The 26,841-nt window shown below is 46.1% G+C and overlaps 1 protein-coding gene across 3 annotated transcripts; it reads right to left on the reverse strand.

The window, feature by feature from the left end:
* Positions 1-637: 637 nt before the first annotated feature.
* Positions 638-24,427, reverse strand: MYL10 (myosin light chain 10). Of its 3 annotated transcripts, none has more exons than XM_035139873.3 (7): positions 24,290-24,427; positions 17,018-17,107; positions 16,383-16,458; positions 15,433-15,537; positions 7,266-7,344; positions 2,471-2,519; positions 638-997 (listed from the first exon to the last, which is right to left on the reverse strand). In XM_035139873.3, the coding sequence occupies exons 1-7, from the start codon at positions 24,290-24,292 to the stop codon at positions 899-901; spliced, it is 501 nt and encodes a 166-aa protein (XP_034995764.1). In that variant the 5' UTR covers positions 24,293-24,427; the 3' UTR covers positions 638-898. The 3 variants fall into 3 exon arrangements, with proteins under 3 accessions (XP_034995764.1, XP_088513796.1, XP_088513797.1); XM_088657670.1 differs by lacking the exon at positions 24,290-24,427 and adding an exon at positions 20,276-24,022; XM_088657671.1 differs by lacking the exon at positions 24,290-24,427 and adding an exon at positions 18,532-18,782.
* Positions 24,428-26,841: the final 2,414 nt, after the last annotated feature.

A 26,841-nucleotide genomic window follows, 5' to 3' on the forward strand; every position in this document is an offset into this window, starting at 1 on the left:
TGGTGACAACAGCACCTCCTAAAGGAAGAAATGTATCTTGTTCTTGCATTGGAGAGTTCAGTTTGTAACCTAGGACTTGCTTTTCCTCACAGAAATTAGATACCATACATATTTTTTTTAAATGATTTATAAAATTTTTGAACTCCTTATCTTAAAATATTTTATTCATCATGTTAAAATAAAACATTCCATAATCTATTTTTTATTTTTTTCAATTTTTCGGGGGGGGGGGGGGAACAAAGAAGGCTTCAGGGGGAAAACGGGGGGGAAAGTTTTCCCCCGGGTTTTTTCCGGGCCTTCACATCGCTAGTCATGACGGCCATTTTGAGCAGGGAACCAAAGACACCTTTGCGTCATTCCAACAAGCAGGTTCCTCGGTTGGGTCTTCAGATTTAAAACAGGTCCCAGTACTCAACTCCTGCTCACACTAAGCCAGCTTGGAGGTTTATAAAAAGAACCCATCCCTGTTTCACAAAGATTCCCTCCACCCCTTGTCTGTTTCACGTATCTCCTGGTGTTCAATAAAAGGAAGGGTAAGAGGTGGAGCTACATTACCCTTCCCGTCATCGAGAACATCCCATTTCTACATCGCTGACGACAACAAAAAACGAGAATACACAGAAGACCAAGCAGGGAGATGGATACAAAATGGTATCTTCCGCTTTTATTTATAAAAACGCCCAAGATCATCTAGCACAGCCTTCAGCAACCTGCTGCTCCCTAGTTGTTTTCTACATCTGATGGCAGTTGTACTCTGAAGCATGAGGAGGGCGCCAGGTTGGTGAAGCCTGGTGAAATAGAATGGCTTTCATCTCACTCAGCTTCCTCTGAAGCTGGACCCTCCAAAGAGGCAACAGTGAATAGCCTTCTCTCGAGGGATCATCTCAGCATCTTCTATCTAGTCCTTCTCTTCCCCGTGGGTGATAACGTAAACAAGGTTCTTGTAGTCCAGGTTGCCGGCAGGATCTGGAGGGAATGCTGTGAACGTCTGTTTGACCTGAGGAACACAAGAAGGAAATAAAGATTGGAAAGGATGGGGAGTTCCATCCCAACTGTCACAGGAGCGTGCTGGTCAGCAATGGCATGGTTCAAAGACTGATTGCCTACCCCTGCTCTACCAGTTAGCTGGTACCATTGAAGAGAGCCACTGTAATCATTCAGGAGCCATGTTTATTGGCATGCTGGCTCCAGCTCAAGGTTCTACAAATGGACCACACTCCACTCTATGCTGATGTGGAACCTTCCATAGGGAGCTGGTATCAAAACAACAACACTGAGAGCTAGTGTCAAACAACAATATTGAGAGCTAGTGTGGTGTAGGGTTAAGAGCAGGCACCCCCAAACTTCGGCCCTCCAGATGTTTTGGACTACAATTCCCATCTTCCCCGACCATTGATCCTGTTAGCTAGGGATCATGGGAGTTGTAGGCCAAAACATCTGGAGGGCCGCAGTTTGGGGATGCCTGGTTAAGAGTGTGGACTTGGGAGACCAGGATTCGAATTCCCACTCGGCCATGAAGCTCATTGGCTGACCTAGGGCTAGCCACAGTCTCTCAGCCTAACTTACCTGTCAGGATAAAATGGAGAAGGAGGAGAACTATGCATGGGGGGGTTAGGGGGGCACAAGAATTATTGAAAAGCATTGAAAGTACTCAGTAAAGAAGACTGGAAAACGTTTATTGAATATATGGGAAATAATTGTGTACAGCTGAAAACGCTGGCAGCATTAAGATAAATTCAACAGTGGAAATAAGTTTTGTCGGGTGAAATAATGGAATACTGAATGGTATAGTTTCTATAAAATATGCAGGGATTTATGATATGTAAAATGAACCGTGGAAAGAGAAGAAGGGAAGTCATTGATATGTTAAGGATGTAATATGAGTATCTTAAATTGTAAAACAGAAAACTTAATTGAAATGATATACAAAAAAGAAAGTATTCAATGCACTGAGGTTATGCCTCCCCTAGCATCAGCCTAACCCCCAACCAAAGCCTGCTCCCCCCTAAAGTCCTGCTCTTGGGGGTATTTTTACTTTTTACCCTTGACTTCCCCAACTTTATGGGGCAATCTCCTAAAAAGAGCTCAACACCTTTGGTGGATCCCCCCCCCAAAAAAAGCTGAACAACTTTGTCTGTCCCCCACAAACAAAAATCCATGGCTACGCCCATGGAACCATGTACGCCACCTTGAACTCCTTGGAGATAAAAGTGGGATATAAAGGAAATAAATATAGAAACTGGGAAGGTTAGAAGTCCTCCCTCTAAAGGACCACCAATCTATCCCAGACCAGCTCTTTCCCCCATTTATCTCAAGATATCAGACTCCCATGGACTACGCCCGGCAATCTCATGATGCCATCTCAACCATCAAATCCGGATCGGGGGAAAAACACAGAAATTGTTCTTATCAAATAGAAAAATCTTCGCATTTTCAGAAAAAGGGGAGTGCAGCGTGTAAGGAATCTTACCTCCTCTTCAGTAAACCGGTCTGCCTGTGTCATGAGCATTTCCTTCATGCTGTTTGAAATAAAGCAAATCTATTTAAGGCTCAAGGAGGAAGCCACATTTGCAGTCTGCACTGTGCTCAAACCTAACAGGAGCGCGTAGCAGGATGAATGCAATGCTGGCGCCATTATGGCTGAAAGTTGTGGAATCATAGAGCTGTAGAGTTGGAAGGGATCCTATTCCAGCCTCCTGGAATGCAGGGATCACAGATCCACTTTGTCCCTTTGTATCCCCCTCTTGCTAGAGAAGCACTGTGAGCAGAGCCAGGTCAATATGTCTAAGGGTGTAAGTAACTGGCGGTGCTTGGAACGGATGGATTCAAGTGAACTAATTTGCTGAATTAATTCGAAAAGCTCTGAGTCACATCTGAAAGTAGTTTCCGCAATGTCCGGGCGAACCGAACAGGAATTAAGTTCCTTTTGTGCTGATTTTTTGGAGGCCGCTTTTTAATTCACACCCACACACACCATTGCATTCATTGTGTTTCATTGCATTCATCATTTTCCCCCTATCTGTAAAGGGGATGTTGCTGTTTAAGCTTGGGAATTGTTGGGGGGGAAATAGACAAAAGAACTGTTCCTATTGTGTTACATGTGTATTTGGATGTTTCCTTAGTGTTCTTAAGTACATTTTATATCCTTCAGGTGAGCAACTACTGTAGTGAAACTCTGAAGACTGAAATTTTTTTCCATGTGAATGAATTTTGAATTGAACTGTGAGAATTGAACTGGAGCAGAAGTTGTTCCTTTTTGGAGGGGGTGAACTTGCACTGGAACTAATCCTGTTTTGGGAGGGGAGAACTTGAACTGGAACTAATTCTCTTTGAAGGCAGACTTCCCAAGCACTGATAATCTGGTTTGCCACCAAGAGAAATGGGATGCTGGACAAGATGGGCCACTTTTGGTCTCACTGTTTCCATCTTTCCTCCTCTGTGTCCACCTGTCTGTATCTGGCAGCTGCCCTAAATCTGTTGACTCCAGTCCATGAAACCTTCCGCCACAAGACTCTTCTATTGATTTGGTTTCCAAAGAGGCTCAGTCCACTCTCTCTCTCTCTCACTCACTCACTCAGAAAGCAACCAGTGTCGCTTGGCATATTCCGTTCACATGCATCCAGTGTTTTTGGAAAGAATGTGAGGCCAAATTGGGGGCGGCGGGGGCGGCTGAGGTGGTGGTGGTGGCGGAGGAGGAGGATCAAATGCAATTTTGAGCTTCAGAAGCACAGCACGGCAGCCTCTGGCACCATTACACATAAGAAGGGCTGAGTAAAGAACACAGCAGTTTCCATTATTTATTTTATAGAGAAACAAAGACTCAGATTTTCCTAACTAAGAAGCCGTGAGCTTTCCTGCAGTTGTTGTTTTCCATATTACTTGTTTCTTTGCGGGGAGGGAGGAGACAACAACCCCAAAATCAGACACATAGAAACAAACTGGGTTTATAAAAACAGCGCCTTCCCTGGGGTCCTGATGGTATTTGCCGTGGCCAGTTTCAGCTCGTTCCAATATTTTCAGTCCCAATATTTGGTTTCCTAGTTAAGTCACAGGGAGCTGCATTTCCTTTTTTTCAAAAACGAAATGTAGCCTCAAGAAGAGGTCGGTGGGGCTGTGGGCAGCAGCATCAATGATGTCTGGATGAGGATCCAAAAAGGATTTGATCCTTCTGTGACTCCATCAGACTGTCTCCTGCCGTCTTGGGGAAGAAACAATTGAGAATCACAACTGGATCTTCCTACTCTTTGCACTTAAACGAAATGGAAGTGTAAGTTCCTTAGGCACCTAATTCTGATCTTTCTAAGCTAGTGGACTCGGCGGCGGAGGAAGCCGATCGGGCACCTGGGGCGGTGTGCGTGCCTTGCGCCCAGGGGCAGGGCCAGATGCTCACAGGGGCGGGGCCAGCCAGGGCAGGACGCTCCGTGGGGCCTCCGAGGAGCCTGCCTGCCTCCTCCCACTCAGCCGCCCTACAGCTGAGGGGGAGGGGGTGGGCGGACTGTTTGGGGCAGCACGGAGCCTGTGGGTGCTCAAGCCACTGTGTCACTCCCAGGACAGACGCGTAGCTCTGGTGCGCTGCAGGCCCCGCAGTGAGTGCCGCCCAGCATTTTGTCACCCCCGTCAGTGGTGACACCCAGGGCGGCCCGCCCCCACCACGCACCCTTCCTCCACCCCTGAGTGGACTCTCTAATTGTGGAGAACAATCCTCTTCATTTTGAAAAAGGGAGGAACAGAAAATTCTCTCTTGGGACAAAGAGTATCTGAAGGGCCACAGCAACACAGAATTGAACTGAAAACTGAACTACCTGGCCTATTACACCCTTAAGTTCACTTGATAGAAACCTCCTTTGGTTGTTGGTTGAGGATTGGCAAGTAAGTCTAAAGAGGAGAGGCAACTGAACTCCCCATCCCATACTGAAATATACTCGGAGTCCTGTAGTGACTTCACGCTCTTTATTGCAGCTCGTAAAACATTGAATGAAATGCCCCCCAAACCTCAGGCTTTTATATACATTATTTACACAATGAGTCCCGTCTGATTGGCTGATTCTGCTTCCCTCCTGGAGCCTGATTGGTCTTTTCGTGTAGGCCCATCAGTTGTTGAATTCTACAATCCTACCAGCCTAATAGGCTGATTAACTTTTTCCTGGAGCCTGATTGGTCTTCTCCTGCAAGCCAATCAGTTGTTGCATTCTAGGATCCTACTTGCCTATTGTTCTAGGATCCATAGCTGCCAAGTTTTCCCTTTTCTCATGAGGAAGCCTATTCAGCATAAGGGAAAATCCCTGTAAAAAAGGGATAACTTGGCAGCTATGCTAGGATCCAAGCTTAGTACATAACACATATCCCCCAACATTTCTCTGATGAAAATAAGGATGTCCTAAAGAAAAGTGGACATTCTGGGATCAAATCAGAAACCGGGACAGCTTCTGTAAATCCAGGAATGTCCCTGGAAAACAGGGACACTTGGATGGTCTGCAGTCCTAGAAGGGCATGCAAATTGGATATGCCTGCCTTCTATTCTAATCCGTGAGCTCACTTGTGGATGTGAGGTTGGATCCACAATGACTTCCTGCGTTGCTCAGGAAACGGAGCCTTGCTTCTACAAACAGGATATGGAAGGAAGGAGAGGGCTCTGACGTCATGTATGTCCAGGTCTCTCAAATACGCACATTGCTCGCAAACAAGCAGGGAGGGAAACGGGATATTCTGGGCTTTGAAAATATGGACTTTGGAGAAGGTGGTTGGCCAGACTTTAAATACAGCTAATTTCCGTCATGGTCCAAGTTGGTGCAAATTTGTGGAGTGCTGTTTGGTATCAACAAGACTGTTATTGGATGGCTGTGGGAAGCATAATCGCAACGCTGTGCTCTCTTGCTTGTGAGTAAACCTCATAAACGCCAAGGGAACTTTGCAACCTGATTCGCCAAACTTTTCCAAATGCCATGCCAGTTTTTGTTTCGTTTGCCCACTTTGGAAGGAGGCTGTTGCCTGCTGTTGAGCTTCAACATCCCAAAGGATGGTATGCCCAATCTCTTTCTCATCCCTCTATCTCTCTGTGTGGTAAGAGTGTGGTGTTTAAGGCAATATAGATATCACATATCTTTGCCATCACATTCAAAATCAGTTCCAAAACTCCCAAATGAGTCACGATTTTCCAAGTGAGAGGTGAAAACACGCAGTGGAAAAAATGAAATGCCCCAAAAGGATGTTAATTAGATGAAGGTTCTTATTAAAAAGGTCAGTCGCCGCCAATGGAGGGGGGGGGAGGATTCTGCTGTTGTCTTTGCTTCTCCTCATGGAGAAATGCTATTAATGAATAGCAACCATCGCCTTGAAAGCGGAAAGACTTTCAAAGGGACGTGTAAAAAAATTATTAGAGTCAAATGTCTAAATGCTGGAATTATATGAAATGAGGCTAAGCATCAAATGCAACCATGGGATTGATTTAATGGTTTGTTATGTAATGATTGACATTACCCTTGGGTCTAATAAGAAAACAGTATGTTTTGTTGTGTGGTGATGAGCTAATGAAATTGTCTTGTGACTTTGGCAACGTTGGGCAGGGACTGTTTTTGGTGGGGTGTTCTGGATGTCCTTTTCCAGCAAGAAAAACCCTGCAGTTACGTATTGCGCATTTATATTCCACTTTGTATTATTAAATTGTGGGTGCCCCTGATCCTCCTCTCTCAGGATGAGACTAGATGTGGCATTAACTGTGTGGGTGCAGGCAAAGTAGGAGGCGGAGCGTGGTGTAATGGCTAGAGCCGCTTCAGCCGCTTCAACACTTTCCCTGGTGTGCTAGTTCTCTACATGCAGGGACAGGTTTTGTTTTCGTTTATGTTTGGCTCACATTGGGATTAATTTGTGTCTGCAGTGAGAGTAGCGTGCATGGGAGCATATAGAGGCTGAAGCTGGGTTAAAACTGGCCCAGACCTTTATTGGTGACAGCAGAACGGTCTCCCTCGGGAGGTGGTGGACTCTCCTTCCTTGTAGGTTTTTTAAGCAAAGGTTGGATGGCAATCTGTCATGGATGCTTTAGCTGGGATTTCTGCATTGGAGGGGGCTGGACTAGATGACCCTCGGGGTCCCTTCCAACTCTACCATTCCATGATTTGATGATTCTATGACTGCTCACAGAATCTGGCATTCCATGGGGCAGGAATCCAGCCATTGGGCAGTGCGATACAGCAGACTGACAATGAGTCACAAACTTGACAGAAGCGAAATTAACATGGGGAAGAGATTCAAACGAAACGAAAACTTACTAATCTGCTTTCACATGACCTTTTCCTTCTCTGTCGAAAACCCTAAAAGCATTCAGAATGATCTCTTCCGGATCTGTGCCTATAAGGGGAACAAGCAGAGATTTATACTTCCAATACTTCCGTGCACACATGTAATTGCTGGTTCACACCACATACGAACATAACTTAATCTGATTTCACTCCACTCGATTACTGGGCACTTGAGGAGTGGCAGATGAATGTGTGAACATACTCCAGTGGAGAGCACTGCATTGATGGTAGCCCAGATGACTCATGCAAGCCCAGCAAGTCACACATGCTGACAATAAATATATGACCCCCATTTTCCAATCATCTGTGTAACTAAAGAGCCAACTTTTACCACTTATCACATAAGGGCTTCCCATGAATATTGTCACATACATGCGTGCACACATACATACATACACACACAATCTATTACCCTCACCATACCGCAACCTCCTGTGCTGCTTACAGAAGAAGACCAGACCGTTTATTTCCCTGTATCAACATTCACAGTCGCCTATGGAGAACAGAAGCCACACTTAGGCCACCAACAGGCCCATCTTAGTCCTACGTAGAAACTGGGCAACCGGGAGAACAATAGCAACACAGGAGAAGTGGTGAAATGGCAGGTGAAATGGATGGAATATGTAGAATTAGCACATTTATCTAATAGAATAAGAGATCAGGAAGAGGGAGTATTTAAGGAACAGTGGGAAATGTTTGCAGAATGGCTGAAGAATCAGGTTAATCCGGTTAAAACTTTAGCAGGGTTAGTGTAAAGCCAGCAGCGGAAAGTATTAAAGATATAGGGGGAAGGGAGAAATATGGTGATTGAAGTTACGGTTATATTCAATGAAATGTGAAAGGTTGTAATGGAAAATGATAAAGAAATATATATACACATACATACACATACACTGGACGGGAATTGGAAAGACGACTGCCTCAACTTTATAAATATAAGGTAAAAGACGCCTGGGTGGTTAAGTCAAGTCAAAAGCGACTATGGGGTTGTGGCGCTCATCTCGCTTTCAGGCTGAGAGAGCCAGCATTTGTCCACAGACAACTTTCCCGGTCATGTGGGCAGCATGACTAAACTGCTTCTGGCGCAACGGGACACCGTGACGGAAACCAGAGCGCACGGAAATGCTGTTTACCTTCCCACAGCAGCAGTACCTATTGATCTACTTGCACTGGTGTGCTTTCAAACTGCTAGGTTGGCGGGAGCTGGGACTGAGCAATGGCAGCTCACCCCGTTGCAGGGATTCGAACCGCTGACCTTCGGCATGCCCAAGAGGCTCGGTGATTTAGACCACAGCGCCACCCGCGACCCTTTTATAAATATGCCTTTGGGAGAGAGGTTGCTACTTGCACTGTTGGGGAAGGGACAAACGTAAATCCACGCCAATTTTCATGCACCTTTACAATATACACATTTTTGAAGACTTTTTGTGCTAGGTGCACATTTTTGCACACCGTTTTCCGGAATATTATGAATTTTGTGCCTGCTTTCCCTTAACATACACAGTTATGTGTGCAATTTCCCCTGATGTACATATTGCTGCACACACCCTAGTCTCTGAGTGGCAAGAGACTCCAGGGGTACCTGTGCTTTCCAAAGGTTCAGTTTCCTTGGAATGAAGGACAATGGAGACTGTGGTGTCTTTAGGATATATAGTTTTAGTTGCACATCTGTACTACCTGAGAATAGGTGTGAGGGTCTCACAGCGTTAACACCCCAACAGATCTTGCTTCCTTATTAGGGTCCCAGGGAGATCCCTAAGCCACAGGTCTTGGGTCCAGCACAGAGCAAGACATGTATCTGTCTCTCAGGCTTCCCCACCCTGATGTTCTTCATCCTAGGATGACATGGCTTCCAGCCCGGCGAGGTGAGAAAAGGTCCACCCACTTGTCTCCATGGCAACTGGGCAACCTCTTTGGACATGTAACTGGCCAGCCAAGGCCGTGAGCTTCCAACAAAACTGGTCTGACCAGGTTCACCAAGTCTTCTCTTGTAGATTCTAACCTCAGAGTTACAGGATCACAGGTTCGAAAGAGACCTGTGGATACCATCCAGATTGAACCCTTCCCCCCTTCCCCACAACCTATAACAATATTTTTGTCAGCATTTGGGGGGATTCCCCCCCCCCTGGATAGCTGCATTGCCAAATACAGAGATGTGTGAGTTTCAAAGGACAGCTGAATTTCAGTTTGTGTCTTGGTTCAGGAAGTGCACATGAGGTACATTCACATTCACATGTGAGCAGAAATTATTTCTCCCCCATCTCTACACCCACAGGAATCAACAAGGCTTAAGTCATAGGTAACACTCTCTTTCAGAGAGGGAGGCAGCTGGTAACAGACCTTAACAGATTAGACAACTGGGCCAAAGCAAACAAGATGAATTTTAACAGGGAGAAATGTAAAGTACTACACTTTGGGGGGGGGGAGAGAATGAAAGGCACAAATACAGGATGGGTGACACCTGGCTTGAAAGCAGTACATGTGAAAAGGATCTAGGAGTCCTGGTAGACCACAAACTTGACATGAGTCAACAGTGTGATGCAGCAGCTAAAAAGGCCAATGCAATTCTGGGCTGCATCAATAGGAGTATAGCATCTAGATCAAGGGAAGTAATAGTACCACTGTATTCTGCTCTGGTCAGACCTCACCTGGAGTACTGTGTCCAGTTCTGGGCCCCACAGTTCAAGAAGGATACTGAGAAGCTGGAACGTGTCCAGAAGAGGGCAACCAAAATGGTCAAAGGCCTGGAAACGATGCCTTATGAGGAACGGCTTAGGGAGCTGGGTATGTTTAGCCTGGAGAAGAGAAGGTTAAGGGGTGATATGATAGCCATGTTCAAATATATAAAAGGATGCCATATAGAAGAGGGTGAAAGGTTGTTTTCTGCTGTTCCAGAGAAGTGGACACAGAGCAATAAATTCAAGCTACAAGAAAGAAGATTCCACCTAAACATTAGGAAGAACTTCCTGACAGCTGTTTGACAGTGGAATTTGCTGCCAAGGAGTGTGGTGGAGTCTCCTTCTTTGGAGGTCTTTAAGCAGAGGCTTGACAGGCATATGTCAGGAATGCTTTGATGGTGTTTCCTGCTTGGCAGGGGGTTGGACTGGATGGCCCTTGTGGTCTCTTCCAACTCTATGATTCTATGATTCTAATCCATAGCATGGCCTTTATAACTGTGGCACCTGAAATGTGGAACCCTTTCCCCCAGGAGCTGAGCCTGATAGTCTTTCAGCACTTAGTGAAGACTTAGTCTCCACCCCCCTCACCCACACATTTTAGAGGCTGAGTTATTCCAAGGTCACTTAACATTGGGGAATACCCCCCCCAAAAAAATTTTTTTAAAGTTTCTGTACTCCTGTGCACTTTGACATTCTCCCCATACTGCTCACACCTCCCTTGTTTGGCTCAAAGAAGCAACAACTCTGAACATCAGAAACAGAGAAAACCATATAGAGGGAAAGGCTGTAGTTCGGTGGCAGAGCACCTGCCTTGCATACAGAAAGTCACAGGTTCAATGCCCAGCATCTCCAGGTAAGTTGCCTAAAACCCCAGAGACTCTCTGGGGACAATAGGAAGCCAATGGATTCAGTATAAGGCAGATTCCTGTGTTCTTCTCTTTTAAAAAATGCATTTGTTCTCAAGGATAAAAATAATGAGAGGTGGACAAGTTCAAGGATTGCAAACTGTTGCATGTTTGCAGAATAATTTCCTGATTAGCACTCTAGCAGTTTGGGAAAATACAACAGGCCGATTCCTCGGATAGCTTCCTTTTAATTTTGCACAGTACATTCCTTAAGAAACACACTCACATTTTTGGGTGTTCCTTGTTCTTTGTTTTAAAGGGCAAAGGTAACTGATGCCTTTGCTACTACGTGAAACAAGTGTTTATTGCTAAAATACCAGGAAAATATGCCCACCAGCCTCTGCTGCCCTCTGCTAGCATCACAGAATCGTAAAATTGTAGAGTTGGAAGGGATTCCAAGAGTCAACTAGTCCAACCCTCTGCAATACAGGGATCACAACTAAAGAATCCAAGGGAGTCTGTTCCACTGCTGAACAGCTCCTACTGTCAGAACGTTCTTTCTGCTGTTCAGGCAGAATCTCATTTCTTGTAACCAGACATGTCCAAAAGGTAGGTCATGATCTACCGGTAGATCACTGGAGGTCTGTGGTAGATCACCGGTAGATCAGCGGCTTCCCCCAGAGAAGCTAAAAAACTTCCCTAAAAAAGCTCATCATCTTTGCCCTGCACCCCTAAAATGACCTGAACCACCCAAAACAGGGCTTTCCTTCCTTAAAAAAAAGCTCAACAACTTTGACCTGAATGACTGCCAGTTTTTAACTCTGTGAGTAGATCGCAGTCTCTTGGAAGTTGGCCACCCCTGAACCATTGGTTCAGGTCCTACCCTCCTTAGCAGGAGAAAACAAGCTCACTCCATCTTCCCTGTGACAGCCCTTCAGATATTTGAAGATGGCTATCATGTCACTTCTCTGTCTTCTCTTCTCCAGGCTAAACATCCCCAACTCCCTCAACCGTTCCTCATAAGGCTAGGTTTCCAGGCTGAACCTCCTTTGCACACCTTCCACTTTGTCAGCTGCAAAGGAGGACGGAGATCCCATGCTTTTAATAAGTGCGGAGAAGGAATATCACCCCGTCAAGATTAATAAAGAACAACATGAAAGATAAAAAAATTATTAAAAGATGATCCAAAAAGAACTCCTTTAATAAAAAAATTTTATTAATAAAGAACAACATGAAAGATAAAAAAATTATTAAAAGATGATCCAAAAAGAACTCCTTTAATAAAAAAATTGTTTTAAAATCTTTCATCTTGTTATTTAGTATGACTATGACAGACCAACACGGCTATCTACCTGAACCCGTCACGATTTTGTGACTGCCGGCCACTGCCACCTTCTAGGTGTGTGGGGCAGCCCACAGGGAAGGAGGGAGAAAAGTTGCTTGTGTTTTTTTGGGGGGGTTAGGTTGCAAAAAAGAAGGGAAGATCCATGGCTATGGAAACCCCAGAAATTATATGCCAATAGCAAATACAGTATGATCACGTCTCGTGCACAATTATCTTGGGTTATTTGAAATCCCGCAAATTAATTGCTCGCAAGGCAGAGAGCTTGAAAACTCATTTGAGCCGGGTTCTCCCGCTGCGGAAAGAGCTTTTTAAGTTCTCAGACTCACTTATCAGGCTCTGGGAGGCTCTTGTGAGATATTGTGGGGGCTCAATCGGTCCCCCAAGAGCCTACCAGAGCCCGGTAAGCAACTCTTAAAAGCTCTCTGCCTTGCTTGAAAGCTAAGGATGGTCATACGAGGGTGGTTCAGCTATGCACATTTTTTTGCAAATACACCCCATCCCTGGAACATAAGCCCAGCACAAGTCACTTTAGAATAATAGAATTGTAGAGTTGGATGGGACCCCAAGGGTCATCCAGTCCAACCCCCTGCAATGCAGGAATCTTTTGCCCAACATGAGGCTAGAACCCATGACCCTAAGATTAAGAGTCTTTACCGACTGAGCTATCCCAGGTCTGTAGACACAATGACACTGTAGGGAATGTAAGTTGCTTTAAACTGCTTTTAATATTGTGTTTTAACATTGTAACGCATCCGAGGACCTTTGAGTGAAGGGCAGGTAATTACTGATGATGATGACAATGATTTATACAATTAGTTGTGCTAGAAATCTATTAAAGCCATCAAAGCGTTGTCAGCACAGGGGCAAGGGGAGAGAGCTGGAATTCTAGGAGCAAGCTGGAAAGTTTGGTTAGTGATATATATCCCACTGCCAGATGAGCAGCAAACACACCCACCCTCCCCAAAGCATTTTGTGTTAATGTCAGCCACATGGGCCTCTGCTCCACAAAGAGTTGGAGGAAATGCAATTTGTATACCACGCAGAGATGCCGCGCTGTCCTCAAAGAGACCACTTTACGCACCAGCTAATCAATAGGGAATGCTTGCCGCAGAATTCCACTTCAAAGCTCAAGAGTCCAGCAGGATTACAGACTACAAACTGCTTCTTTTAAAAAAAATTTCACCCAAAGACAGGATGGGAGGGAAGACACCACCGCAACACTGATTATTTTTTAAACTAATTTTAGAGATACCAAACTGGCTGGGCAGAGCAAAACAGCAGCAGAGGAAGTGATCTTCTACTGAGTCAGACCATTGGTCCATCCTGTTTGGTACAGTACAATCGCATCTTGCGTGGGGGTAACGTTCCAGGGACGGTGCATATACGTAAAAGTGTGTATTGTCACAAGCAAGCCAGCCACCAGTACAAAGTAAGACTAAGCCTGCATGTCTGTCTTTGCTCTTCCCATTTCGTGCCACTTCTTGTCCTGGGAGACCATGGGGAGGGGGAGCTGGTCGCAGAAGGAGGGGGAGACACCTGTGCCTCTTCACTAGCCAGACTCATCTCTGCCTCTTGGCCTCCCTCCTCTCCAGCCTCCTCTCCAGCCTCCGCTTCTGGACTTCTCTCTGCCATAGACTCCCCCCGCTCACCAAGCCCTGTTACCTCTTCAGCTTCTGACACCCCTTCTCCCCAGCCTTCTCCCACTTCTCCCTCTGACTGCTAATCCTCGTCCCACCACCAATTCCCCAGCTCTGAGCCTTCTTCCCTTGGGGGGCTGCCCAGCAAGGGTGGAGGAAGGGGGCGGTGGGGGCGGTCCGCCCTGAGTGTCACCACTGACGGGGGGTGACAAAATGCCAGGCGGCACTCACCACAGGGTCTGCAGCGTGCCCAAGCCACAGGTCTCTTCTGGGAGCGACGCAGTAGCTTGGGCACCCGCAGGCTCTGTGCTGCCCCAAACGGTCCGCCCACCACATCCCCCTCAGTTGTAGGGCGGCTGAGTGGGAGGAGGCAGGCAGACTCCTCGGAGGCCCCGCGGAGCGTCCTGCCCTGGCTCACCCCGCAGGAGGCTGGCCCCGCCCCTGGGCGCAGGGCACATGCGCCGCCCCAGGCACTCGAACGGCTTGCTCCGCCGATGCTCCCCAGCTGACTCCTCTGACCATTCCTCTGAATTCAACCAGTCCATGACACTGGCATGTATACCTGAACCATCGCTCCATGAACAAAAAATTGCAAGTTGCAATAGCTACATTCCAAGCAGCTGCCTTCTCTAGGGTCAGACTTTTTGTCCATCTATCCTGGTGCTCATTACTTTGTTGGCTCAAACAAGCAATTTTTTTTAAAAGATAATTTTTATTAGATTTCCAAATAAACAACACCAAAACACAACAAAAACAACAAACAACAAAAACAACAAACTTTTTTTTTTGCGTTTTATCTTCTATTCACCTGTTTTAGTTCATTTTGCTCTACCGAGCTTTGACCTCCCTCCCATCATTCGGTTTTCTTTCCCACTCTTATCTCGCAGTTCCTTTTAGTCCATCTAATTAAAACCAATTCTTAGGAGTTATTTCAGTCCTGCAAGTGTCTTTAAACTTCTACAGTTCTTCTCCATATAGTCCACGAATTTACTCCATTCCTTTTGGAACTTTGTCTCTCCCTGGTTACGGATCCCGCAGGTCAACTTTGCTAACTCTGCATAGTCAATCATTTTCGTCTGCCTCTCTTCAATTGTCGGTATCTCCTGTAATTTCTATTTTTGGGCTAATAAAGTCCTAGCCACGGTTGTAGCATACATAAATAATTTTTGATCTCCTTTTGCAATCACCTCTCCTATTAATCCCAGGTTTTTTGGGAAAGGTATACCTAAAAATCTTTTTCAATTCATTATATAGTATATCATTTCCCAAAATCTTTTTACTTTTTCGCATGTCCACCACATATGATAAAATTCACCATCTTTGTCTTTACATTCCCAGCATGATTTACTACTCATTCTATACATCTTAGCTAATTTTACTGGTGTTAGATACCATCTATACATCATTTTCATTATATTTCAAAAAAGTAATTTTTTCATGTCACCTGCTATTGGGTCCTTCTGGCTGGAGGGCCAAGGAACGAACCTAGGACCTCTACATATGCAATATGTGCCCTGCCAGGGTCCCTCCCCACCAGTTAAACTGTCATGGCTCCGCCCCATGCAAAGGATTCTGGGAAGTGTTTGTAAATAGAGATTCGCACACACCATTTGACCACTGGTCTCCGCTTACCTTTGAGCTTCTCACCAAACATAGTAAGGAAGACGGTGAAGTTAATGGCCCCTGGAGCTTCCTTGATCATTTCTTCTAACTCTTCATTCTTGACATTCATGCGACCTATGACAGAACAGTGTCCTTGTCACGTGACAGCAAATGTAAATGGTGGCATTCAGCCATGAAGAATTATATAGCTGTAAGTGTGTGACATCATCCTGAGATCTTCACACACACCTGCACTAATGATTCGCAAACCACCGGTCCAAAATCTCTAACCTAATATTTTCTTTTCTTCAAAGTTGAATAGAGCATGCAGCAAAGTGTAAAAACCTTAAGAGAATGAAATCACTGCTCCTATTTTGAACCCGGGGACACTGCGGAAAACTCAAGAATTGTCAGCACAAGAAGAAGGCCACAGGATATAGAATGACTCCAAATTACAAGCGTTACGGGTGAAGAGAAAATCAGTTTATTGGCAGACGTTATTGCCTTCTAACTAATGATCCCAGAAGTGGCAGTACCCGAGGTTTTGGCATAAATGTATTGGTTTGATGGAATGGCAGGCTTGAAAATAAGTAAGCTGGAATTAGAAATGATGTTAAACCTTTGGTGCAAAACTGCAGACCCAGGTTGGCCGGGTTTACCATATGGTGAAATAAACTGAAGTACTTGGGAGTGTTTATTCAACACTTCATGCAGAAATGGCGCCATCCCATTTTCTGTGTCGTCTCTGATTGGTTAGGATAAACCAACTAACACAATAAGGTTCAGTCTTCCATCTTGATTCAAAATGGTACCCAGTTTGATCCAAACATAGATGAAAACCTGCTCCTTGATCTCGGGAGCCATCATGAATCATGTGGTTACCAATATCCTACGAGACGTCCAAAGGCACAGCAAACAAAACAACTATCCAAAATACATATTAGATGTCAGTACACAATGGGTTTGTTTGTGCTTTTTACCCAATGCAGCAAAGGTGTCTCTCAAGTCAGCTTTGTCAATGAAGCCATCTCGGTTCTGATCCATGATTGTGAATGCCTATTGCAAAAACAAAGAGTGAGAGATTGGGGGTGGGGGGGTATTGCTTGTAACTGTGTTGAATCCAATGAGGCGGAAAACCCTCCGTAGCCTCCAGTATTTCGTAAACGGCTAACTGGGGTCCATTAATTTCAACATGTCTGCAATGATTCAGGTACATTAGGTACCATAGCCATGTTATCTGAAGAAGTGCGCATGCACACGAAAGCTTATACCAAGAACAAACTTAGTTGGTCTTTAAGCTGCTACTGGACAATTTTTTTATTTTTTTATATATTTCGACGATGTCTGCAATGAGTAAAACTTGAATGGGTTCAACACTTTGTGTATGCTTATAAAACTAAAATACGCATTTTATATGCACTTTGGTACTTTTTTTGAGCCAAGAACAATACGACAAAATTTGGAGAAGTTCAAAGCACAAAAGGCTAACTTCATTGTGGTCCATGTATTAGTTGAGCAAGTGAAAATCAGGTTGCTTTGCTTAAAAACACACACCAAACGAAATCCTCACCCATCCCAAGGTCAAGTGCTTTGCATAGCCTTCAGGAGAACTTACCTCTTTAAATTCTTGGATCTGGCTTTGATCAAACATAGAGAATACATTGGAGCCACCTCCTTCCTTCTTGTTTCTGGCCATTTTGGGTGCCTGCAAATTAAGAATGAGATTATTATTATTATTAATTGAATTTATATACCGCCCTATACCCAAGTTATAAGACCACAAAATACCTAATAAAAATAAAAACAACCCAATAGCCACCCCACCCCACCCCCAAAACATCCCACCACATTTTAAAAGGCTATAGCAGGGGTCAGCAAACTTTTTCAGCAGGGGGGCGGTCCACTGTCCCCCAGACCTTGTGGGGGGCCGGACTATATTTTGAAAAAATATATGAATGAATTCCTATGCCCCACAAATAACCCAGGGATGCATTTTAAATAAAAGAACACATTCTACTCATGTAAAAACACCAGGCAGGCCCCAAAAATAACCCAGAGATGCATTTTAAATAAAAACACATTCTACTCATGTAAAAACATGCTGATTCCCGGACTGTCTGTGGGCCGGATTTAGAAGGCGATTGGGCCGCATCCGGCCCCCGGGCCTTAGTTTGGGGACCCCTGGGCTATAGGATGTAAATCAGATCAAGCAAAGGCCTGGTTAAAAAGGAACGTTATTGCCTGGCACTTAAAGGTGTATAATGAAGGCGCCAGGTGAACTTCCCTGGGGAGAGCATTCCACAGATGGGGAGCCACTGCAGAGAAGGCCTGTTCTCATGTTTGCCACTCTCCGGACCTCTCGAGGAGGAGGCACACAAAGGCAGGCCTCAGAAGATGATCTCAGGGTTCAGGTAGGTTCATATGGAAAGAAGCAGTCCTTGAGGTATTGCGGTCCTGAGAATAACCCTGGGAGGGGGGCTATACCCAGGCACCCAGGCAGAGTGTGACTTTGGTCCTGATGAGAATTCAGACTGAAATGCGTATTTCATACGGGCTGCCGCTTGCACGGTGTCCAAACGGGCTGCGGCGGCAAGCAGCATCCCTTACAGACTGCGCATGTGCGGTAACCGTACAGGATGCCGCACATGCGCAGTCTTATGGTCGCCGCACATGCACAGTCCATACGGGATGTCGCTTGCCTGTATGGACGGTACACGAGAGTGGCAGCCCGTATGGATGCCGCGCGAGCAGTGCCCGTACAGACTGTGCGTGCCCTCAACCGCTCTACAGCTTGGAGGAGGCAGGGGCCATCTTGTCACCCCTCCCAGAGGGGCACCCGGGGCGGCCCGCCCCCTCTGCCCCCTCTTCCTACGCCCCTGAATGGGAGAGGCCCCTTCTTCTCCCCTCTTTTTCTGCCACACTTTCTCCCCTTCACACAGACTTCTTTCTCTGTGTGTGTGTGTTTCTCTGTGTCTCTCCTCCCCCCCCCCACCAGCCGACTCTTAGTTCTTAGCTTTCCATGACAACCCTCACAGGTGGAAACTCCAAGAAAGCTTCCAAGGCCCCCCAGAACTCTCCCCTCTGCACCCCGCCCCCCCAAAAAAAGTTACAAGTGTCATCATAACAGACCTGGATTTTTGAGGATTCTGCAATGCTGTCATTTTTTAAATTTAAGAAATACAAAGAGTTTTTAAAAAACCCATACTTGAAAATAAATACTTGAAAATAAATGAAATAGTGTACAAAGATAAAAACCAGAGGCTGATGCGAAGATGCATTATCCTCGCTAAGGATTTTCTCTGCAATAATTCTTCACATTTCTCCTGGCTGCCGGGGTTAGGAAGTGAGGGGGGAAATGAGGGCAATGGACTGACGCAGTTGAGCAGACTGTGTGAATCACCCTTGCCATCCAGGGACTGAGACAGGAGTGTGTGTGTGTGTGTGTGTGTGTGTGTGTGTCTAAACCAAGACCAGAACTAGAGACAGTGTGGAGCAGTGGTTAGAGCGCTGAACTGGGACCTAGGAAACTGGGGTTCAAATCTTCACTTGGCCATGAAGCTTACCAGTCACTGCCCCTTGGTCTGACCTACCTCACAGGGTTGTTGTGGGAATTGAATGAGGAGGGGGAGACCCATGTACGTCATCTTGAACTTCTTGGATGAAAAGGTGGGATATGAATGCAATAAGCAAACAAATGTGTGGACATCCATCAAAAAAGCTGCATGTTGGAAGATTCGGAATGAGGGGGGGGGAATTAAGGACTTCTTCATGCATTGCATAGTTAAACTATGGAACTCCCTGCTACAGGAGGCAGGGACGGCCACTAACTTGGATGGCTTTAGAAAAAGAGGGGGGGCGAGAGAAATTCGTGGAGGACATGGCTATCCATGGCAGACTGGGGAAAGGCAGCAAAGCTTCTGAACAGCAGGGGCTGGAAACCTCAGGAGGGGCATCTGGTTGGCCACTGTGAGAACAGGACGCTGGACTAGATGGGCCACTGGTCTCGGTTAAAGAGCTGCTTCTTGGAAAGTCCCCTGGAGAGTCCTGCTGTCATCTCTCTTTCCCTCCCCCGGGATTCCATTTGGATCCGGTGTACTGCGATCTTTTGATCCTCTCCTTTTATGGACGGCATTCCATACCTCTGATCATTATTATTTTTTTATTCCTCCTTTTTCCAGTTCTAGCTATAATTAGATGATAAATCTAATCCAGGCTTATGCCTCAGTTGACGGTGTCACGGCAGATGCCGGCGAGGTGACGTTTCGGGGGGGGGGGATCCAAGAATGGAAAAGAGAGTTTTGTGTTCCGATTTTAAAAAGAAACAAAGAGAGAAAGAAAGAAATGCTTAAGGGACAGTGGGAGGAAAGGGGAATTCTTTGCACGCACAGCCGGCGGGTGGGGGGGGGGATGTCTTCAATGTCAGGCAGCAGGCAACTGGCTGCCAGGATAGAAGCTTGGAAAGTGATGGCCTCTCCTTCATTGGAGAGGCCGGATGTCTGTCTGTTGGGGATGCTTTTCTTGAGATTCCGGCATTGCAGGGGGTGGACTAGATGGCCACTGGGAATCCCTCCCAACTCTACAATTCTATCATGCTAGATTATCTACCCTGGAGGAAAGGAGACCTCAAGGGCCCATGGCAACAACTCTCCCACATCAGACCAAAGCTTTGACATAGGCTATTCTTCCCCGCGGCGGCCAAACGGATGCCCACAAGCAAGGCTTAAATCTGATAGCATCCCCTAGTTATCTGGTGTCCAGAGATAGACTTCCTTTGAACAAGGAAGTTCCATTTAGCCATCCTGTCCGATAGGCATCAATTGAGCCAACCTCTTGATCCTCTTTGAATAAGAACATCCCTGAGTGACAAACATACCTGTCAAGTCTCGCCTATTTTCCTGGGACATTCAGGGAATTACAGAAGCCACCCTGGCTTCTGGTTTCATCCGGGAGTGTCCCGTTTCCCCCTTCCAGCACTGCCGCTGAACACGGGAGGAGGAGAAGCCAGTGCTTGCGCTTATCAGTGGAACCCTCCTGAAGGTGAACCTCTGGAGCGGAGGTGGTGGATGTGCGCAACTCTCTTGCCGGCTTCTCTGTGCTGCCGACAAAGCTGCCACCACTGTCACGGTGGCGTGAGGTGTGGCGTGGGCAGAGGAAGCGAGCAAGGAGGAAAGGGAGCAAGCATCTGCTAGGGAGAAGCTGCGGCAGGGGAGGCAGCCAGCTAACTAACTCAGGGGCAGGGGAGGCAGTCAGCTGACTTACGAGGCAGTGCAGCACCAAAAGACACGCACCCCGATTTTCAGCTGAAAAATGTCACAGAGGTTTACAAAAGGTTCGCCTAGTCCTGCACCCTGCTTTTTGTTGTGGCCAGCCAGATCATTCAGGAAAGCAGGGCTAGAAGGCAGTAACCTTCTCCCAGGGAACAGGGAAATAACTTCCGCTATGAGGAATGGTTATAACATTCCCCTCTCTAGAGTTGCCATATTTCAAAAAGTGAAAATCCGGACACAAAGGTTTTTTGGCAAATTTGTTGAGCTTTCCTTGAGGGGGCGGGATTCTGCCCAGATGATATTTATGACAGACATGTCCGGGAAATCCAGGATGTATGGCAGCCCAGATATATTTTATTAAATTTTCAAAACAATCACATATGCACTCGAATACATAATGATTTTTTCTTTGGTTTTGTCGACTTCCCACCCCCTGTTTTCCATGGCGTTTTTTATTTCTCCGCCTTGCTGCACCATAGCAACATACATATAATTCCTCCTGTTGCTCATGGTTAAAATCCAGCTCGCGAATTCACCATACTGTAGTATTCCTTTAAATAATCCAAAAATGGCTTCCATTGCTCATGGAAGGGTTATAACATTAGATGCTTTCTAGTATGGGGGGAAAGGCGAGGAAGGCGGGAAATAACAGAAATCTATAAAATTATGCAGGGGGGGGAGTGAAGTTTCCCCCCCTCTCTCTCATAACACCACAACCCAATGGGGTCATCCAAGGAAGCTGATTAGCAGGAGTGAGAAAAAAAGGCCTACGGAAGATTTGTAGGGTCTGAAGAGAAACTAGCGCATGAAAGTGGACAGGGAGGAAGTTTGTCTCCTCCTCACAAGACTTGAACTTGGAGATCTTCCAAGTAAAGTGGATGATTCAGGACAGAGAACAGGGAGGCAGCTCCCTCTGCAATGAAGCCGCTGAGGAACCGGCTACCAAACTATGAACTCCATATTCACCCATTTAAAGTACTACGATAACCGCTGTAAACAGTCATAGCTTCCCCCAAAGGATCCTGGAAACCGCAGTTCATTAGGGTGCTAGAATTGTTAAGGTAAAGGTAAAAGGACCCCTGACTGTTAGGTCCAGTCGTGGACTCTGGGGTTGCGGTGCTCATCTCGCTTTACTGGCCAAGGGAGCCGGCGTACAGCTTCCAGGTCATGTGGCCAGCATGACTAAGCCGCTTCTGGCGAACCAGAGCAGCACACGGAAACGCCGTTTACCTTCCCGCCGGAGCGGTACCTACGTATTTATCTACTTGCACTTTGACGTGCTTTCGAACTGCTAGGCTGGCAGGAGCTGGGACCGAGCAATAGGAGCTCACCCCGTCGCGGGGATTCGAACCACTGACCTTCGGATCAGCAAGCCCTAGGCTCTGTGGTTTAACCCACAGCACCACCCGCGTCATTGAGGGTGCTAGAGTTGTTAAGAGACCCTTATTTCCCTCACAGCTACAGTTTCCACGTGAAGAAGGACTGCTCGTCAAACCACAAAGGGAACTGTTTCTAAATTTCCACAAATTCCATACTTCAGAATGAAGTGGTAGAGGCTGTGTGGCGACGTGTTGGGCTAGGGCCCGTTCAGCCATGAAGCTCGCTGGGTGATCTTGGGGCCAGGCCCTATCTCCCAACCTAATCTACCTCACAGGGATGTCGTGAGGATAAAGTGAGAAGAGGGGGGAGGACTCAATAGCTGCCATTCTAGGATTCCCCTTCCCCAGCCCTCGAGATTCAGGGCCGCCGCTGTTGCCTGCCTTGCAGCGATTATTGTCTTACCTCTAACAACAGAGGTTTGTCTCCCAGTAATCGTTTGAAAGTAGCATTACAGAAAGAGCTGAAACTTTACGATGCTATAAAACCCCAGTAATATTTATAAATCCTTTTAAGACATCGTAAAGTGTGAGAGGTGGGGAGGGGGCAGCAGGGGGTGGGGTGAGGGGCGGAAAGCCTCCCTGCAGAGCTCATTTGGCATAATTACATGTACATTTCTCTCTGATTAATAAAGAATGATCGTTTCCTTATGTATAGACGTCCTCGGGTTGCTTTCATTAAGAATATTACCATCATTTCTTGGGATAGGAATGGGTTTTCCCCCTACCCTTTTTGCCATTTTAAACGTGTTTGATGCTTCCCTGAGACTCTGTGTGCTTCAGAAAGTATTTTTTAAATCTCAAATTTATTATTATTATTAGTAGTAGTAGTAGTAATATTCATAATCCCTCTTTCCATTTTTTTAAAAAAGAACCAAAAGCTGCTTACAATGCAAAATAACCACAAAGATAAGAAGGGGAGCAGACCTTCACAGGACTTGGAGAGAATCATAGAATTGTAGAGATGGAAGGGACCCCAAGGGTCATCCAGTCCACCCCCATCCAGAAAATGCAGCTAAAGAACCCCAGGCAGATGGTCATCCATCCTCTGCTTAAAAACACCCAGTGAAGGGTAAAAGGGTGGAATAGTGCTGCACCCAAAACTTCCACTTCGCAAAACATTTCTCCTGTGAAAGAGCCTCCCATTTTTTTCTCCCTCCAGAATCTTGGTGGGTTCAGCCTTGAGCTTATCTTATCATAGAGAGGTGACCACTTTGCAAAGCAACCAGAAGGCTCCCCCAGTTTTCTATTAAACATTTATCCAGCACCCTGCAGCCTCCCTAGCTGCCCGAACTTATTTATCTTGTTTACTGAAAAGCAGTTACAGGCGGCTTAGTATTTTAGACAATCTGTAAGCCTGTTTTGTGTTAATCTCCCTGAACTGAAAAATCCCCATGGGAGAAGTTACTTGCTAATGTCTTCGCCTGAGGATTATTTCCAGAGGAAAGGATTCCAGTGGTAGAGCCTTTCCCTTAGGTCCCAAGTACAATCCTCAGAATCTCCAGATAGGGCTGGAAGAGAACCCTGCCTAAAACCCTGGAGAGCAGCTACCATTCAGTGTAGACAATACTGGGCTACATGGACCAATGCTCTGACTCCGTATAAGGCAGTTCCAAATGTTCCTTACTGAAGCTGGGGTGGCTATCTTCTGAGCACCTGGGACTGGCACCGTCATGGATTTAAAAGGGAAATCTTTCCTTATAGCTAAACAAAAACAAACAAAAAACCCCACCCCTTTCAGAACTGATTTCTTTAAAACTGACTTTTAAAAAACCCACTTCACTTTAAAAAAAGAATGGTAAACGACTATCAGGCACAGAGCAGCCAGCCTCCCCACCTTCCAATAGAAAACCCAGCTGAGGATACCCACGAGGTTTTCAGGAAACCTGGGCACCCAGGAGGCTGCAGAGTGCAGGCTGCCAGAGCGGTTATTTGCAGCATGAAATAAAAGCCTTCCCTCGCCACCTGGAAAGCAATGAAACCCCTGCAAGAAGAACGTCACCAAAATGTTCTTTTCCCTTTGATAATTTTGAAATGCAATTTTTTTTGTTTCTTTGTAATTGAAGAATGATTTTTTTAAATAAAAAAACACCAAACAGGATGAATTTTCAGCCACAGCACCAAGGAGGAAAGGAAGAAGGAAGGAACTGATTGCGAAAAGAAGACATGGGTTGCGCAAGATTAAATATAAGGATGGATTCGCTTTGCCTCCTAGGGAAGGAAAGGAGGGAGGAAGGAACCTACCATATTGGAGTTCTTCGCCGCTGCTATCAATCCACCAGCCAAACGACACAATGACTATTGTCCCTCTATATATAGCAGCATTAGGGAGTAAAAATATGCTCAGCCCAAGTTTAGACAATAGATGTGAGACTGGAGAAGGGCAGCAATCAGACCACAATGCCATTCCAGACATTTCATCCCAACTGGTAGCCTTGCTTCCATAGAATTAACACCTGGCCGATAACTCTTTCCGGAGAGCAGTGTGACAAGAGCAGTTGCAAAAGTGAAATTCCACATGGGCAAGATCTTCGGGAGAGAAAAGGATGGGGAGGGGTGTTTTCGTGTACAACACTGATCCTCTTGTGGATCAGAACCTGGTTAAGAAACAGGGAGTAGGAATAAATGGACCATTATCCCAATGGGGAAAGTGGAATCCCCCCAGGGACTGTTGCTTTTTAACTTGCTCGTAAGCAATCCCAAGTTAGGGATGAGCGATGAAGGAGCCAAGTTTGCTGACGATATGAAATCATTCAGGGCGGTTAAAACACAAAAAGGGTGGTGTTTTGGATCTCTCCAAATTGAGTCAATGGGCAGTAAAATGGCAATGCAATTCAGCATAAACAAGTATAAAGTGATGCATGTTGGGGCAAAAAATTAAAATAAATCCTAATTTCACATATACGCTCATGGAGTCTGAACCAGGTGCTGACTGATCCGGAGCAGCACTTTCAGGTCGTGGCGGGTAGTTAGATAACGTGTGTGGAAGCTGTGGAAAAGGCAAATCCCATTTAGGAAAGGAACTGAAGATAAAAGTGCCAGTAATCCTACAAATCTATGGCGTGGCTTCCCTTGGAGTGCTGTGTCACCTTATCTCAAAAAAGGATATTGCAATCGGAAAAGGTTCAGAAAAGGGCAATTCAAATACAGTGATACCTCGGGTTACAGACACTTTAGGTTACAGGCGCTTCAGGTTACAGACTCCACTAACCTGGAAGTAGTACCCCGGGTTAAGAACTTTGCTTCAGGATGAGAACAGAAATCACGCGCTGGCGGCACGGCAGCAGTGGGAGGCCCCATTAGCTAAAGTGGTGCTTCAGGTTAAGAACAGTTTCAGGTTAAGAACGGACCTCCAGAATGAATTAAGTTCTTAACCCGAGGTACCACTGTAATCAAAAGGATGGAGTAATTCCGGGAAAGATAGAGGCATTTGGGACTTTTTAGCTTAGAAAAAGGTGACTAAGAAGTGGCATGACTGAAGTTCATAAAAATATGCGTGGTATGGAGAAAGTGTGTAGAGGAAAGTTCTATCTCTCTCTCTCTCTCTCTCTCTCTCTCTCTCTCTCTCTCTCTCTCACACACACACACACACACACACACACACACACACCTCTCATGACACTAGAACTTGTGAACATCCCATGGAACTGAATGTCGGAAGAGTCAGGGCAGAGAACAGAAGCAAATTCTTAATGCAGCACATGATTACGCTATGGAACAGGCTCCTGCAGGAAGCAGTGATGGGTGACTTTCAAAGTTGATAAGGCAAATGAAGTTCTTTGGGGGGGGTTATATGGGTAAGATTTAATCAAAAATACATTTTTTTAAAAAAGTAGACAACTTAAATTCATGAAGGATGGGGATACCGATGGCTTCCAAGCCCAGTGGTTATGCTCTGCTTCTGAATACCAGCTGCTGGAGACAGCAGGAGGGGAGATGGCTCTTGGGCTCATGGAGTCTGAAGCTCATGGAGCTCATGAAGCTCATGGAGTTGCGGGTTTCCTGTAGACATTTGGCTGGCTGCTGTGGGACTGGGTTGCTGGACCAGGTGGGCCACTGGCAGATCCAGCAGAGATCTACTCATAAAAGTGTGGCTTCAAGTCCTTACCGGTATATCCGTTTGTGGCAAGTCCTGGATGCTTCCCCCTCACACACCCCATAACTGCCGTCGTGACTTCTGGGTCGTGACTTACAATGGCGCAACAGCCAAGCGCAGCCTTGTGGCTGTCTCTTCCGCTGAGCCTGTAGAGTCAGGATCTAATCTGACAAATATGGTGCTCCCTTTCATCCTCCAAGGTCACTTTCTGTTACTTACAGCTTGTCGCACTGCGTCAAGAGGGATAATCTGTCATGAATGAGAAGCAGACTAATCCAAACAAGCATGGGGGGGCAGGTGACTTAATCTGATGTGGCTGTCGAGGAATGCCTTGTTATGTCGACGATGTGCATTTCCATTTGGTATCTATTTTACTACAATAAGCACAGAGCGTTGGCTACGGGGTGTGTGCGTTAGAAACGTAGGAAGCAAGGCCATTCGGTGCTGAGTTAAATGGGAAGCTGTCTTCGTGGTGCTTTTGAATTGTGGTGCTGGAGGAGAACCTATCCATTCTGAAGGAAATCAGCCCTGAGTGCTCACTGGAAGGACAGATCCTGAAGCTGAGGCTCCAATACTTTGGCCACCTCATGAGAAGAGAAGACTCCCTGGAAAAGACCCTGATGTTGGGGAAGATGGAGGGCACAAGAACAAGGGGACGACAGAGGATGAGATGGTTGGACAGTGTTCTCGAAGCTACCAG

Source organism: Zootoca vivipara, chromosome 14 (genome assembly GCF_965207765.1).
Source record: "Zootoca vivipara chromosome 14, rZooViv2.hap1.1, whole genome shotgun sequence".
NCBI lineage: Eukaryota > Metazoa > Chordata > Lepidosauria > Squamata > Lacertidae > Zootoca > Zootoca vivipara.

What these genes read in the sequence shown, in the direction of transcription:
- MYL10 (XM_035139873.3), bottom strand. An exon ending in AGATCCAAGAATTTAAAGAG is followed by an intron (nt 16,459 to 17,017) that starts GTAAGTTCTCCT and finishes TTTTTGCAATAG; the next exon opens with GCATTCACAATCATGGATCA. An exon ending in AGACACCTTTGCTGCATTGG is followed by an intron (nt 15,538 to 16,382) that starts GTAAAAAGCACA and finishes GTTCTGTCATAG; the next exon opens with GTCGCATGAATGTCAAGAAT.